Below are 16,772 nucleotides of genomic sequence, written 5' to 3' on the forward strand. Positions count from 1 at the left end.
CTTTAATCTTTACTTTTTAGGATTAAAATGTTCAGACTTTTATCTGATATCTGTATGTTAAGTACGGAGATGGAGTCAGGACGTTGTTAGCCTAGCCTGGCTCAGTCCAAAGTTCAGAAATACACAAAATTAACACGTAGCTCTTTTGTTTAATCCTTACAGAAACAGCAATGTAGTAACAATTTGTGGTTTTAGGGGCAGTCCGGTTTGCCTTACTCCACTGATCATGAAATGCTTTGAACGGCTGGTTCTGGCTCACATAAAGGACACCATCAACATCAATGTGGCCCCCATCAGTATGCCTATAGGAGAAACCTGTCTGTTTCTGACGCAGTGTCTGCTGTCGTCCACTCTGCTCTCACCCACCTGGACTGCAGGGATTGCTCTGTCAGGCTGCTCTTCCTGGCCTTTACATCTGCCTTAAATACGATCATTATGCAGCCCTTAGTCAACAAACTGCGGCTGTTGGGACTAAAACCCATCTCTCTGCAACTGGGTCCTGGACTTCTTGACAAACAGGCCACAGTTGGTTAAGATCCATCATCATCCATCAACCTCATCTCCCACCATCACACTAAATATCGGCTTCCCACAATGATGTGTCCTGAGCCCTCTGTTGTACACTCACCTCACATATGACTGCTCTGTACCAGAGCAATCATTTAGTGAAGTTTGCAGATGACACGGCTTTGGTTGGACTTCCAACAAGGATGAGTTAGCGCACAGGCAAGAGGTGGAAGAACTCATAGACTGTTACAGAACAAACAACCTCTGCATCAATGTGGGCTAAGACTAAGGAGATGGTTCTGGACTTCAGGAGGAGAGGCCATACCCCCCTCCCGTCTTCACTGCAGAAGCCACTGTGGAGATGGTGTCCACTTTGAAATATCTGGGCCTGAACATCTCCAACAACCTCACATGGGCCACCAACACAGCCAGCATTATTAAGAAGGCCCACCAAAGCATGTACTTGAAGCAGGCCAGCCTCAGCCCTGCTGTCCTGACCTTTTTCTACCGGTGTGTGGTGGAGAGCATACTGACATCCTCCATCACTGTTTGGTATGGGAATTGCTCTGCTGCTGACAGGAAGGTGCTGCCATGAGTGGTCAAATCTGCTAAATAAATTACCAATAGCAGCCTCCCTTCCATGGACATCTATGTCAGCAGGTGCAGAAGCAGAGCGTCAGGTATCATGAAGGACCCCACACACCCGGCACACAAACCGTTTACCATCCTCCCCTCAGGCAGAAGGCTGTGCAGCTTAAAAGCAAGAACGACGAGGTTAACATGCAGCTTCTTGTCAGGGGGTGTGAGACTTATGCATTCCCTGGCTTAGAGCTCCTCTGTCCTTTGCTTTTTTGGACTGCTGTGACTGCATGAGGCACTTTACCGATGCTCTACGGTTTGAACTATGTATTTATTATAGTTTTAGGTTATTTTAACTATTATATTATAGGGTTTATCTTAAAGTGTTATTTATTCTGTACACTGGTAGACCTGAAATTTCGTTCCTTCATGTCTAACATGGTTTAATGACAATAAACTGAACTTGAGTTACACACAGGACCTATTTCAGACATTGACATCAGTCTTCTGGGAGAAACATTCCAATATAGTACAGATAATATAATTTCCAGTAATAAATTAATACTTGTAGAAAATGTCATCATCAGTGTCAAACTTTGCCTTTAAAGTCCTGCAGCTTGAACATTTTATAAAGGTCAGACTATTAGCTCTCTCCAGTTAAAGTAGACTGTTGACTAATTTATAACTTATGCTCCTTTAAATAATTTTATTATATTTCTGTGTTACTGTAAATGTCTGGCATCCACCTCTTCGGTTTATTAGTAGTAGAATCATTGTTGGCTAACCAAACCCAATCAGGACTCATAGGCACTTTAAATAAAACAAAAATAAATCCCCAACTTCAACATTCAGCTATTTCCCTTGGCATAACATGGGATGTGGCTATCTGTGCAACAGCAGAGACCTGGTCCTCTAGTTTCAGGTCAGTAAACTAGAGAAAATAAATATTTTTAAAACTTTAACAATCTAATAATGACATATTGGATATAGTATTTTTTCATAAAACACAAACATTTTCAGAAGGATCCCTTAAATTTGGTTTGTTTGATATATATCGGCTGATATATTTGCTTGGCAGGTCTAGCTCTATTTAGAGTGATTCATATGCTGAACAAGGCAGTGGGTTACAGTCACAGACGTATGTTCACAGTGTACATGCTAAGGTTAAAGTCACCGACAAAAAGGAAAAAAGGATAATTTCCTTATTCTCAGCTAGTGCCAGTCAGGTTTCTGTCAGCTTCTAAAGGTCACTATAGTTTGTCTGGAGGCTGATGGATCTCAGTGTTGAACTGACATTTGACAGACTCAAATTGTAGCAGACGATTAATTGTCATTCAAATAATTGCAATTAACGATTTAATTGTCTATTTCTGTTCCTGTCATGCCACGCAGTGATGCTTGCAACTTGGCCTATATCCATGTTGTTTATTTCAATGTCTGAACAAAATTATGTGGACATTTGCAAAGGGGTGATCATTAATCTGCAAATAGTTTTTGCATGTACGCGTTCTGAAACAATGTTTCACCTTTCGCTTCACACTATATACACTTTAGTTTGTTCTAAAACGGTTAGCTTCAAGACAGTTAATTAATATAAAAGGACACCTGATTTTAATTTCAAAGTTACTATGCAATGGGGAAACACAAAGCCATGTTTCCACACAAGCATCTTCATTAATTAGAAAAGCTGGACGAAAGAAACCTGCCTGGTGGCTGTTCCGCCAGTGTATGAGTGAGTGTGACTGGTGAATGCAGATGTAGTGCAAAAGCGCTTTGAGTGGTCGAAAAGACTAGAAAGGCGCTATACAAGTACGGAGCATTTACGGAGCATTTGAAAACCAAATTTGACTCAATTTCCACAGCATCATTTCCCATAAGCCCCTGACATTGGAACCATGTTGTCAGGTAAACAAGTTTAATGCCTCAGCCCAGATGCAAATGCACTTATTTGTTGTGACATTTCTAACATTAGCCAGGTTTCCATCCACATGTAGATTTTAACCTAATTTACAAAACTCGCCAAAAAAAAAGGCCATTCACTACCATTATATGAATATTAGAAGCTGAGCTCATCAATAATTAGTAATAGTAATAAATAGTTGGGGCACTAATTCTCCAGTCACAGTTTGAGGAAAACCTCAAACTGTGTGTGGAAGTGTGGATTTGGTTTGTTTCATGTACTTGGCTTATTGCCTTGACTGTGGAATCTAACAATCGTGCAGAATGATTAGTCAGCTCAAATAGTCAAGGTTATTGCTATGGCAATGCGGTGTGAAGATGCGGCAGGTAGCTCCTTCAAACGGCGCTACTTTTTTGTTTAATCTGTTATTTTTTTTCCAACTTTATTGCTGAAACATCAAAGAATGATGTCTTGTTGGATTTGATTTAAAAGGCTAAGCCAAAATTGTTCAACTGGATCAGGAGATTTTGCAGATAGCAAGGTAGCTCCTTCAAACTCCACTATATTTTCATCTGTTATTCTTTTATTTTTCGGCTTTATTGCTGAAACACATTATACATTCATCGGAAAAGGAAGCCAGGGTTAGGATAAAACAGCAGCGGACCATGAGTAGATCTACCCAGCCAGATCAATCGGACTAGGCACTATGATGGGTGCTGTCATTGGCCCAGGAGGAGAGGAAAGAGAGCCGGGATACCCTAATCCTTGATGATGTTATAGCTGTGGCAGGGCTAACCATGTTAATGCAGAGAACAACTATGTTTAAATCAAGCACATTAAACAGTAGCATGCGTACAATGTTTCTAAATTGCCTGTTTGTACTCTACAGATTAGTTTTCCTCATGCATTTTTGTTGAGGTTTCAACGTGTGGAGCAACAGACTGGATCAGACACTGTAAAGGGTGTGAGGGGAGGTCAGAGAGTCTGCAAGACTGCTCTCTCTGTTTATTGCTGTCACATAGAGATTCATTAGTGTAGCCAATGTACCTGCTATTCCTAACTGAAGTTACTGCGGCGCTGTGTCAATCACTGTCATGCTCTCCATTCACATTCCTGCTTTCTCTCTCCTTTCTAATTTCCTCTCTGATCCCTCATCACACACTCGCCCTGATCCTGACTCGTCATCACTCATCAGTTCCCTTCTGTTCACCATCATAGACTAACACTCCTGTGGTGCTGCTTGACAAAACTCTCCTGCTTCTCTTTACCAACCACTCCCTTCTCATGGTGGACCCCCGCCTCCTGGGGCCCCTCGGTCACCACCTCCCCGCCGACTGGCCTCTCATTAGGTTTCCTGTTGCGGTCCCAATCCTCACCCAGCACGCTCCCCGTGTCACTCAGCTCACCCAGGTGCTCCACCGAGTCACACTTTTCCAGGTCAGAGGCGATGGTCTGCAGGCTAATGACTGACGCGCAGTCTGAGCCGGCCTGCTCCGCCTCTAGTCGCTCCCTCTGTCCCCAGCCACTCTCTCTGTGCCTCTCCACCCAAAGCCTGGTTTTCTCACCGTCCGCCCAGTCACTCTCTATCCCACCGACTCCCGCACAGCTACTGATGTGAATCCCGATGGCGACTCTGACCTCAGCCTCAGCACCCACTGGGGAGCTCCGTCCCCCGCAGACTTCAGGATGGGCCCTGCTGGCCGTGATTCGCCCCCTCTGTGCATGGATCTGCTCGCTGATCTGCTCCAGGTTCCGCAGAGCCACAGAGTAACGAGCTTTTGCTTTTGCCACCTGCTCCTCCAGCTGTACTACTTTAGCCTTATGTTCCTGAAAAAACAGTTAGCAACAAGTTAGCAAGGCTCACGGTGACATTTTCTCCAAACACATAACATTTAATGGAGTAGGTTTTTAAGTTGGGAATTTCAAATTTTCTTTAGGGCTCGAGCACAGAACAGGGAAATTGCTAGGATAATTATTATTGTTTTACAAAAATGAAAAGCATTTTGTAAAGGGGCTAAAGGTGCTAGAAACCTCAGGCCCCAGGGACGTTAACGGTTCTTTTATCTGTACTTTGTTTTGTAACATGCTTGTCTCCCTTCTGCTCTCTGTGTCAGGCTTAGCGCCTCCACACATATACAGTGAAGTCAGCGAACAGCAGAGCAGTGAGGCTGTGGTGGAGACAGTGAGTCAGGTGAAGTGAAGATTGAGAGGTAAAAGCCAATACTTTAGATTTATTATATTATTAAGTTTAAATAGCAACTTTCCTGCTGTAAACATTACTATTGCTGCTCTAGAAACATTTAGTTATATTTAAAATATTAAATTCTAATGCTGTTCTGATTTATTTATTTTTTAAAGAGGTCATATTCTGCTTTTTCCCTCTCCTTTATTGAGTTATATACCTTTTTTTGTGCATGTAACAGGTTTGCAAAGTGAAAAAGCCCAAAGTGCAGCCCAAAAGGAGTTCCCATCTCCCACAGAAATCTCTGCTCTGAAACTGCCTGAAAACAGCTCGTTTGTAGTCCAGCCCTTTCTTCCGCTTTATGCCGACATCACAAAAAACATACGTCATAATGAATACAACACCGTTGGAAAAACACTGAGCTGCAGCACACCTCTCCTAGTCCTTCCAAATACTAGCTACCCTCCAGGCAGTCAGTGGACATAAAGTTGTTAGTGTGATGTAGAGACAGAGCTCAGTTAAAACTTGAAACTGAAAGATACTTTTGTTACAGATTAATAACTCACCACTCTGAAACTCTTGCACCAGTCCATGTTGCCAAGCTGGTCGGCAACATGTACAGCTGAACTGAAGCCATGTTTACCAGCTTTTCAGGACCCGCCCTACTCTGCTTCTGATTGACTAGTTGTCCTTAACAAGGAACTGCATATGTGCAACTCCCAACAAAGATCATTTACAAGATGTATCACTCCATAGCTAAACGAAGCTAGGTGGTGAAAAGAGGAGCTGCAGCAATGTGCAGTATGAAAAAAAATATGGTGTTTTTTGAAATTTAACCATGTAAACCTGTTCTGGTACAACCCCTAAATAAAACGATCAACCTGAAAATGAACATAATATGACCACTTTAAATAATGTATTTTTTTTAAAGCAATTATTTAGTAATGAAAAAGACCCTGAAGACATCTTCATGCCAAGATTCAGACATAGTCATAGCACAACTTACTGGAAACAGGAAATTACACATTTTATGCTTTCATATACTCCTCCTAGCATGTTCTCTAGTTCCACCTCAAATTCGGACAGAAAGCCTTAAGACCTTGATGGTGCTATTTGTGAAGCTTGTGAGTTTTTAATGAACGGCGTCCCTGGCATCGAAATTTCACCATGACACAGCAAGTTGTTGTAACTTGAGTGTACATGATCTATCTGCCCCAAAAATGTTTCACAAGATTCCAGGCTGGAACACATCTACATGCCAATTACGAGTTATAGTCATTGCACCACCTACGAGCAACAGGTAGGAAGCCTTGTGTGGCACTCAACATTTGATTTACATAAAATTTTCACAGTGTGGTCCACGTGTGATGTACTGGAACATAATTTTGTGGTGTTCTCTTGCACCACATAGTGGGATAGGAAGTGACGTTTAATTCCTCAACAAGGTGTCCAAAACACATGAAAATTCAGAGCAGTGTAGACCGACCTCCAGACAGTGCACACCAGGTAGTTTCTTTTGAGTACCAGATACTTTCTGGTGTGCTCAAGAATACTGATTTTTGTTTTTTTTGCCCAAAAAATTTCTCTGTCCAATTCAGAGAACATGTAGGGGAGAGCCACAGCGATTTTCTCGGAGCCCATACAAGTCTGATATGCCAAACTACCTCAGCACATACAGTCCACAGTCCTTAACAGAAGCGAGAAAAATCAGATGGATACGTCACACTTTCACTCAAGCAACAATTTTTTTGAATGACGAGTTGTGTTTATTGTTTCATGTGTCATGGTCATGATCATATGAAAGATTATTTAGTATTTCAACACGTCCTGAAGTTTTAAATGTCAACGTTTTACAGTTTAGAAGCTAGTGAAGTTTAAACGTCAGGAGTCACTGTTGTAGCCATGCTACCTTATTTAGATATGGCGGGAGGTCACTAGGCTGCAGGCTATACCACTACAATACTTACAGCCAAATAACAGGGTCTTCACAGTAGACCAGGAAAACAGGCTGCAGATAAAAAGGGCATAAAAAGGGCAGCCAATATCTAATCCAAACGTGCATTAGCTATTGGATATTCTAGTTAGCTTGCTAAGTTATAATTATGCTATTTTTAATTAACATAATGAGTTTGCAATTACGTATTAAGAAGGGCAGTGTCAAGCTTTCTAAATAAAAACAAGAATAACTATTTAAATTTGTGTCTCTCTCTCTCTCGATATATCTATATCTATATATCTCTATATATATCTATCTCTCTATCTATCTATCTATCGGGATAGATAGATAGATAGATAGATAGATAGATATGATATATATATAGTATTTTATTGTAAAAAAAACAATCACTGCTAGTACACACCTCCAAAATATGATTGAACTGAGCCTTGAGTTCAAAGTAAGGTTTGGATTTGAGGATGACCTTCTTCAAGGTTTTCTGGAGGGTCTGGACTCGAGCCTCTGCATCCTGGCAGAGCTGTGTGACTCGTTGGTGCTCCCGCTCACTGCGGAGGCGCTCCTCTTCTGCCTCGTTCACCTGACAGCACAGGACATGACAACAGGAACACATACATAAATCACACATTACCTTTTTCCTATACCCCACCATGGCACTAATATTTGATATATAGTGGATGCACAATCAACAGGCTGTTTTCACAGCAGCCATTGTGAAAAGCACAGCTGTTCTAATAACATTAATAATGGCTCTGTTCTATAGGCTATGAGTTTCCCAGTAAGTCACGGTAGTGTGACTGTGAGCCAGCATGCACAATATCCACTGCCTTTTATTTATCTGTTGCCATGGTGAATCATAGCATGAGAGCTCCTTTGATGGCTTTTTTCATTCACCACACCCAATCTGAACTGAACTGGCTCTGATCAGCTGCTCTGGAGTTTTCCATCTCAGGGCTAGTTGACTCAGAGTTCAGGTTTAGGCTCAGAGTTTGTTAAACCTGCTTTCTGAAAAAGGGCCTCGTACAAAGACTGGAAAACTTTTAATTCAGAAATCATAGTTTGGAAAAATAATTTTAGCATATTTCATGTATTGCAATAAAAGTGCCAACTAATGGCCGATTGGCGTCACATTTTGTGCAGACCCTCAGCACAAGAAACTACTGGTTCAAATTCTGTGTTAATCAGACAGACCTAGTATGTGGAGATATATCACTTCTTTTGTGTGATTTCAAAATTTTTATTTTGTATTACAGTTATTTTAATGACCTCTGACCATGAGAGTCCATAGATTCTACTTGCAAAGTTAAAAAATTACAAATTTGTGCAGCTTAGACTAAGGAGGAGACATTTAGCAAAAAAATATTATAGGCCTTTATCACAAGATGCTACTTAATTTAGGGAATGTGTGCATGTAAGGTGATAGAATGTGCAACATAATATATGGGAGTTACAGGCCAAACACACATACCTTGATTATAGCGCCACCTGCTGGTGGACATGTATAATTTTTGGCTTCTGTCGTGAGCACCATTTTATACCACCCCTGTCTGATAAAAAGTAGTTTAGAAAAAATATTTTAGCTTATTTCATGAGTTTTCAACAAGAGCACCACCTAATGACCAATCAGCACCAATTTTGTTTTTGCACAGCCTCCATGTGGCACAGGAAACTACTGGCCCAAGTTTTGTGTTAATTGGACAGACCTATGTCGAGCTACAACATCACTTCCTGTTCGTCTGCAACATACCTAAAAGGCGTTTACGTTGATTATGGCGTGATCTCCTGGATCACGTGTCATTTTTTGCTTCTGTTGGGGCTGGTATAGACTGTGCACCAGGCCCTTCAGGTTGGTCCTCAGGCTTGGACCCCTAATCAGCAGTGTTACATAATTGTGATTGGCCGAGGTGCAAATATTTTTCTTGTGTCCCCCGCCCCAAAAGTAGGCTCGTGTAAACACAGGCATCCAGACACACGACACCATGCAACTGCAGACCTGCAGTCTTTGATCAGCACCACGGACAGCAGCCGAAGTCCCAAGTCTATCAAAGCAAATCTAACATCCCTGCTCTGCACTCAAACCACCACAGCCTGCTGTCTCTGAATACCAAACTACAGAAATAGCTTTAGCCAGCCTACAGTAACAAATCAACACAAAGTAGCTGACACAATATGTCAATAACCACAGAACAGATATGATAACCTTCCATGCAGCATTTGTTCCACGGGAGCCCTTTTTAACCAACTGGGCCCCAGTGCCATGCACTCCAATGCCGTCAGTACGTACACCCCTGTCCCTAATGAATGCTTATAATTATCCCAACGATCTCCTTTGACTTTCCAAAACTTCTCAGTTGCTGGAAAAGGTGTACAAAGTTTGTCCATGTAGTGGTTTCTCTTAAGTTAACATTGCTTGCTTGAACATTCACAGCATCATCTGGTCTCAAATAGTTCTCACCATTGGTTCATTGATGTGTTCATATTCATTCACATAACCATTCATTTTTGTGTCTAGTGGATTTTAGTTGTGTTTATGTAGTCAGTAGTTTATTGTTTGTGTAGTTAGTAGTTTAATACACATTATATGAAGAACTTGGTTATGTTGTGGTTTGTGTGTATGAAGTATTCCGGTAACTGTACATAAGACAAGAACTTTCATAGCATCGCTCTGACATATGAATATGATTTCTTAATTTCATCTGGGTCCAGATAACTTTGGGTTCTAAGAATGCTCTGTGTTGGTGTGAATTTGACTCTGATTCTATCAAACTGTTCCAAAATGGGATTGTTCTTTATAAATTTTAATTAAGAGGGGGAACTGGTCCAGCTCTACTCTGCACCTGTGGTTTCTATGCACTCTCAGTATATCTTTACAAACTCAGCTGGACTTGAGCCCCGGGACTCTGGTTTATGGCTCCAAACTTCAAATCCATTTAAATGGATTGGCTCAATGACACTTGGAAATGCAATAAGCTCTACAAGCTTTTCTGGCAATGGCCACTTTCAGCTCTTACAAAATGTCCTGAAGCAGCGGAGGTTGGGCCTAGGTATATATACTCCGACTCAGTGGTGTTATTTTTAGGTGTCCAGGGGGCTGGGGGCCACGTATACACCCTTTTGAAAGCGCTCTGGTTTTTAGGGGTCCGCTGGCAGGGTGAGACAACGTTCTGGTCTGTTGTTCTGCCCATCAGGTCACCGTGCATGTCATGTGACTGAAAACTATGAATTGTTTTCGTTCTCATTATTCTTTCTTCTTTTTTCTCCTTCTTTTTCTCTGCTAAAACTGTTCGTGAACAAAAAGTGCCAGACCAAAACTCACAAAAAATTGTGTCACGCCGTCAATCTATATTTTTCAAAATATGCTAAATCAATTCATCTATTTGTCCACAAGTCTTCATTTAAATGCTATCAAAAGTGGCACAGACATTCTCTAGATAACAAGTGAAGGGTTTTTAGGATCAGTCACACAGCGAGTGTGCTGTGAGAATTTGAGTGAGCCACAAAATATACTGTAGTTGCGTTGTAGGGCAACATTTTTAGAAATCTGTATTATTACAAATTTTAGCATAATTTTGAATTACTTACACTGGCAGATAACTGAAATTACAATAAGCCTGTTTCCCTTGTTAAAAGGTGCAATCACTCACTGGGCTCTTTTCTCAGAGAATGCCAAAGTCCGCTGATGTTGCCTATATAGAATACACCACAATTCCAGGGTCACGGAGAAGTCTGGGTGATTACCTTGGCAGTGGCATGGTTGAGCATCTCCTGCCAGGTTGGGTCCATGGTGTTCCTGTCAGCCAAGAGGCCCTGCTCTGCCACATAAACCATCTCTCTGGCAGCAGTGTGCATGGATACGGCCCTCTCATATCTCAGAGCTGCCTTCTGGGTTTCTTGTTGGGCCTGGGGGAACAGACAGCAGCAGCTAAATAAAATTCTAACCAATCAGAAAATCAGCTGCAACAATAAAAAGGGTGCACTCAATTAAAGGCTGCAAGGAGAGTGGAGCTGGTCTTTCCAGCAAACAGTGTTTTTCCAACTCCTTTTAACTTGGCACTGTTAGCTTACAGATCACATACTGTGCATATATGCCGTTGGGCCTTAAACACAACCACACAACAGAGAGGAACTTTAAAGCTCCTGCTTTACATGCTCTCTTTGTTCTGACCATGTGTGTTCATGCTTGTACACGTGAGACACACTGAAGCTTAACAAAGAAGCTCACACATGCGCATACACACACACACACACACACACACACTTCTTCTTTAGTTTAGTGCATTTCATTAAGATTTGATCTTGTGTGTTTTGCTTGTGTTTATCTTTTAAATAAATGCTTGGATGCGTGGATACACATGCTGATTAGTTCAATGTTGCATAAGAGTGAAAATATCGCCAACCTCTTCTGTGTAGAAATCCAAATTCCTCAACCTACTAGTTAATGACAGTAATTTTGGTTATAGTTATTAGTTAGTGTATTTTATGAGACTAAATAAGGTAATTAGCTATTGATTTTCTCTTCTTTAAGAGGGTGGCCCAAGCTTATTATTAATATTATTATAATTATTATTATTATTATTATATGATTTAATCTAACTATTGATGCCATTTAAACCCTAATTCCCAACACTGCTTTCTGTCTCCCTTGCTCATACTTTTGCAACATCCCAAATTATCCAATTTTTAGAACTTTGAAATGCAAAAACCCTCTAATTTTAGAGCTGCAAACTCATTATGATGAAAAAGGTGACAAAGATCCCCCCAACCCTCACACACACACACACTCTCATAAATTGGGTTTGAAATTTCATTCAAATAAAAAAATAAAAAATAAAACCTGAGCTAACTTCCGCAATCTCATTCTTTTGATCACTACCCACAGGTCAAGACCATGGGTAAGTGTTGGAATGTAGATCGACTGTCAAATCGAAAGCTTTACCTTCCATTTCAGCTCCATCTTCACCAAAACGGTCTACTATAATGCTCGCATTACTGCTGATGCCACACCAATCTGCCTGTCCATCTCACACACCATTTTGCCGTCAATCATAAACTTTCCGGAGTTTATTCTAAAGAACTTCTTTGAAGCCAACCAAAAGTCCTTATCCACATTCTCCCCAAACTCATCCCACCAGCGTTTTTGCTTTAGCAACCACAGAAACGTCAGCCCAGCTCTTCTGGCCTCCTAGTACTTATGTGCTGCTTCAGGAGACCCCTATGCCAACAATCTTTGGCCTATGGCGTTCTGGTACCAAGTACACCTATGAACAACCTTATGCTCAAACATGATGTTCGTTATGGCCAATCTAAGGCCTAGCACAGAAGTCCAATAACAAAACACAACTCTGGTTGAGATCAGGCAGGCCATTCCTCCCCATCACCGCCCTCCAGGTTTCTACATTACTGCCTACATCAGTGTTGAAGTCTCAGATCAGAATAATGGAGTCCCTAGACGGAATCCCTTCCAGCACACACACTGGAGATGGAGAGAGCCCAGTCCCTCTCCAGGAGTCAGTGCTATCCATAAAGGTTAGTCCAACTATATCTAGCTGGTACCGCTTCATCTCTCGTACCAGCTCTGTGGTCGTATTACAGTAAAAATTATGAAAGGCATCAAGACAGATTGGCTGCTTGAATGTTATTTGTGCCTTATGAGCATAACAGTGGATGAATCTTGCATTGGGGCAGTATGATTTCACTAAAGCCCGCACTTCACCTTGCTGTCATCTCTCGTACCAGCTCTGTGGTCGTATTACAGAAACTTCCTAACTTGCAGATCCTTTCTTAAAGGTTAAGTGTGTAAGATTTAGTGGCATCTAGCGGTGAAGTTGCAAATTGCAACCAACTGTCGAGTCTACCCCCCACTTTCAAAGCTACAGTTGCTGACACAGGACAAAAGGTGTTGTCTTCAGAGACAGCAGAGAGTTGCCATTCAAGAAATGAGGTTTCTTTAGGTAGATATATCAAGAAATTCTATTTACTTAATTATTCAGTTAAAGTATATGTTCTTGCAACTTGGCCACTGACAGATAACATGGAAAATGTAAGCCACGATTGTGTTCTCACTGTTTCTGCACCATATTTATATATTTTTTTTAAATATATTTTAGATATGCAAATGTGCATATGCTATTGTAGCTTACCTGCGCTTGAAGACTCAACAACTGACCTACTGGCAGTGTGGATGGGGTTTTACCACCATTTTTGCTCAGTCCTTGGAGCGATAATCTTTGTCACCAGCCAGAATTTTACTGTCGCCGAGGAGATTTCCATTCATTCTGCCAGCATGTAAGTCCTGGTATAGACACTCCTGGAGGATGTGTGCATCATATAATGGTATCGCAAGCAATCTGAACACTGCCTGAATGATATCTGTTGTGGTTGACATAAAGACATTCATGTTCAGATAGCGGATGGATCCGGATGAGTCCTATTGATGCAGCCCATGATGCCAGGAATGCCGGAGACTGTTTCATTATCCAATCAATTGCTTCTGTCCATTATAAAAACCTATTCATTGTAAAGTCTATACATGAGATGAGTGCCATTCTGTTAAAGCTGTGTTGTTATAGAAACAGCCAAAATGTTGACTTTATCTCTGCTCCCGCGTAAAATTTACGCCCAATCCTAGCGTAAAGCCTAGATGCAACCACCATAACTATGAGGTCAGACTAAAAACGCTAAGGTATAACCGATTTAGCTTAAAACCATCTCCAGGATAAACTAGCTCCAGGATCTATACTCATAAGTTGGTGTTGCTGTTGAATTGTATTGTGGTGTACTCAGTGGAGGATTAAAGTGATCATGGGCCCCTAGGCTACACTTTTTGTTGAGTCCACTATCATCTCATACAATCAAATAAAGGGAAAACTGGGTAATTCAGTGACATGCGTGGGGAAACTTTTAGAGGAAGCCTTATCAATTTATGCTTTTTCTTATTATTCTTATTATATCTGCATGCTCCGTACATGTATAGCGCCTTTCTAGTCTTTTCGACCACTCAAAGCACTTTTACACTACATCTGCATTCACCAGTCACACACATTCATACACTGAGCCTAAGTGCTCAAACAGAAACTAACATTCACACACATTCATACTGGCGGAACAGCCGCCAGGGGCAAATCGGGGTTCAGTATCTTGCCCAAGCAACCCGCTCTACCATGGGTCACGTTGGCACCCATTCCTATTTCTATCGCCACCCGACTAAAACGGATGCTCTGCTTTTTATTTACCCATTGCCGTGGTGAATCGTAGTATCAGAGCTCCACTGATGATGGCTTTTTTTCATCCCCACCCACGCAAGCTCAGAGTTTGTTAAGCCTGCTTTCTGAAACAGGGCCCAGGTAAGCGGGACCTATGGGTGCTGTCCGTGTTGCTGAATTTCTGCACATAACAAACGCAATAAAACTATTTGGGGGCCGACATGCAACTAAATCGAGGTAAGCAAGGCACAATAAGCAACATAACCACATAAGAAATTGCACACATAGCTACATGGGCAGTTAGGGTTAGTAAAAATTATGAAAGGCATCAAGACAGATTGGCTGCTTGAATGTTATTTGTGCCTTATGAGCATAACAGTGGATGAATCTTGCATTGGGGCAGTATGATTTCACTAAAGCCCGCACTTCACCTTGCTGTCAACATATGCAGCTTGCTCCATCATTAGTCTGACAAATTATTTATTTGTGGGACTGTAGTTCCCGATGACTCTCATCATAACTGATGCAAATGTAACTATGGTTGAATCAACACCTTACTAACAGTTTGAACAAAAACTCAACATTAGAACCTTCATGAAGCCAGGATTTATTTAGACTGCACTCATTTCCACCTTTTCAACTGTCAACTGGCTGTATATCTCTTATACTAATCCATGCACATACACTGAATACTCATGTGCAGCTACAACACGCACCTCTTTGGCAAGTCTTCGGGCTTCATAGTAGGGCCTTGCTTTCTCAATGCAGGCACCGAGCTGGGAGCCCTGAGCATTGAGCTTCCTGGCAGAATCAGTAAGAATCCTCCTGTAGCTGGACCTGGCATCCTGAAAGAAGCCGCAAACAAATAACAAAACATTGCAAATGACTTTCCATGCAGCAACACTATGTGAACGCAGTGGTTGTGATAACAGTGGTTGTGACTCCAAGTAAAACAAACATTTCTCACATCCAGCTGCAGCTCCAGCTTGTTGATCTCATCGCTGGCCTGGTTGAGGTGCTCCAGCTCCTCCTGGAATCACAGAGGAAAGACAGATTTTATTAAAAGCAGAATACAAACAGAAAGGCTGGGAAAATCCTGGGAATAAAGCAATAATGAAGTGTTCAGTGGAGGGACATTTGCAGCCCAGAGATGCAGGCTTGAGGCTGCAGCTGCCCATACCAAGTACCAGTCTGTGGAATGAGCTGACTAACGTTACAGCCATGTAATGTTGTGATGTTTATTACTGCCTCGCTTAGTAAATATGCCCTATGTTCATATATAAAACTAGATGATGTGTAAAGAAAACTCAGGATATCGTCAGATATGTATGACTAACTGTTACTTCTGTAAAAATGCAAATTAACATGCCTGAATTCTTGGGTCCAGTTCCTCCTCGTGTTTGCCAGCATCGTCTTCCCCTCCGGCTTTAAAATGCTTCTCGTCGTCCTCACACTGCGCTTTCACCTCCTCCGCGGTGTCTTCGTCAACTCCTCTTCGCTTCAGCATCACGGTGCTCCCGTCCCCGCCTTCCGCCTCTTCCCCTGGGGTCTCCTCCCGCAAACCGGTCGGTTTAGGGCACCACGCGGCGTTCGGAATTTCACGCCAGGTCCCCGGCTCCATTAGCGGCCTGTCGTCCGGCTGCCGTTTTTATTGCGTTAGTCTCCCGGAACAATGCGGTATCATTGTTTACACCAGTGGGAGAAGTGCTACTGGTAAACAATTAATACTGTAGTACTTAAATGTCCCGCTTTGTCTGCAATACAAACAGCACTGCCTGGCTAATGCTAGCCCCTTCGTAGCCTGGCTGTTTGAGTCGTGTAGGCTGCACATGACAGTTAGTGGCACTCCGCATTACTCTACCTTGCTCAGATTGTTTTCTCATAAATGTAGTATTTATTTTATTGTGATACGTCTTGGTAGTTTTATGTACTTATTAAAAAATATATATAGGGACAATCAGGACAAGCAATCATCTTTTATATGTGAATAACCGCACTCTTCTACTTGGTAGATAGTTAGGTAAGGGCAATTTCACATACCACACGTATAATTATGTTTAAATGCCTTTATTGCACGTTTAATACTTTCAGTGCAGATGTCATCATGTCCATTTCCATAATGTCTGATCAGTGCGAATCCTGCCTGACAATAAAGCATTGTTCATGTAACAGCAAGATCCATGGACAGTTTCTGACCAGAGGCTTTGTTAAGCCTCACCACTGCCAGAAAGTATAACAGCTGGTCAGGTAACTTTGGAGTGGGATGTGGTCTTTTCCCAGGGGAATGTTACCAAAAGGAATTGATCCTTTAGTTTTATGAGCCCTGATTTAAGAGCAGGAGGCTTGCTAATTTTGAACTGAACATGACCACTTAAAAATTTCGATTCAATTTGCAGGTGGAGCTGGAAGTTTTGCCACTACCTTGTATCCATAAGCAGCTGTATGGTT

At 41.8% G+C, this 16,772-nt stretch overlaps 1 protein-coding gene across 1 annotated transcript in view; it reads right to left on the reverse strand.

The window, feature by feature from the left end:
• Positions 1–16,373, reverse strand: part of sh3bp5lb (SH3-binding domain protein 5-like, b) — a 17,102-nt gene extending 729 nt beyond the window's left edge. Inside the window, exons 1-6 of the mRNA XM_038724991.1 lie at positions 15,694–16,373; positions 15,292–15,354; positions 15,041–15,169; positions 10,861–11,022; positions 7,529–7,702; positions 1–4,813 (exon numbers count right to left, since the gene is read on the reverse strand). The exon at positions 1–4,813 is cut by the window's left edge and continues 729 nt beyond it. Coding sequence (XP_038580919.1) covers positions 4,199–4,813; positions 7,529–7,702; positions 10,861–11,022; positions 15,041–15,169; positions 15,292–15,354; positions 15,694–15,945 — 1,395 coding nt within the window. The 5' untranslated portion in view covers positions 15,946–16,373 and the 3' untranslated portion in view covers positions 1–4,198. The remainder of the gene's footprint in view (positions 4,814–7,528; positions 7,703–10,860; positions 11,023–15,040; positions 15,170–15,291; positions 15,355–15,693) is intronic.
• Between the last annotated feature and the right edge of the window lie 399 nt (positions 16,374–16,772).

The sequence above is a fragment of the Micropterus salmoides genome, unplaced genomic scaffold, assembly GCF_014851395.1.
Source record: "Micropterus salmoides isolate LMB-PRFRI ecotype aquatic unplaced genomic scaffold, ASM1485139v1 Ms_hic_scaffold_17, whole genome shotgun sequence".
NCBI classification, from domain to species: Eukaryota; Metazoa; Chordata; class Actinopteri; order Centrarchiformes; family Centrarchidae; genus Micropterus; species Micropterus salmoides.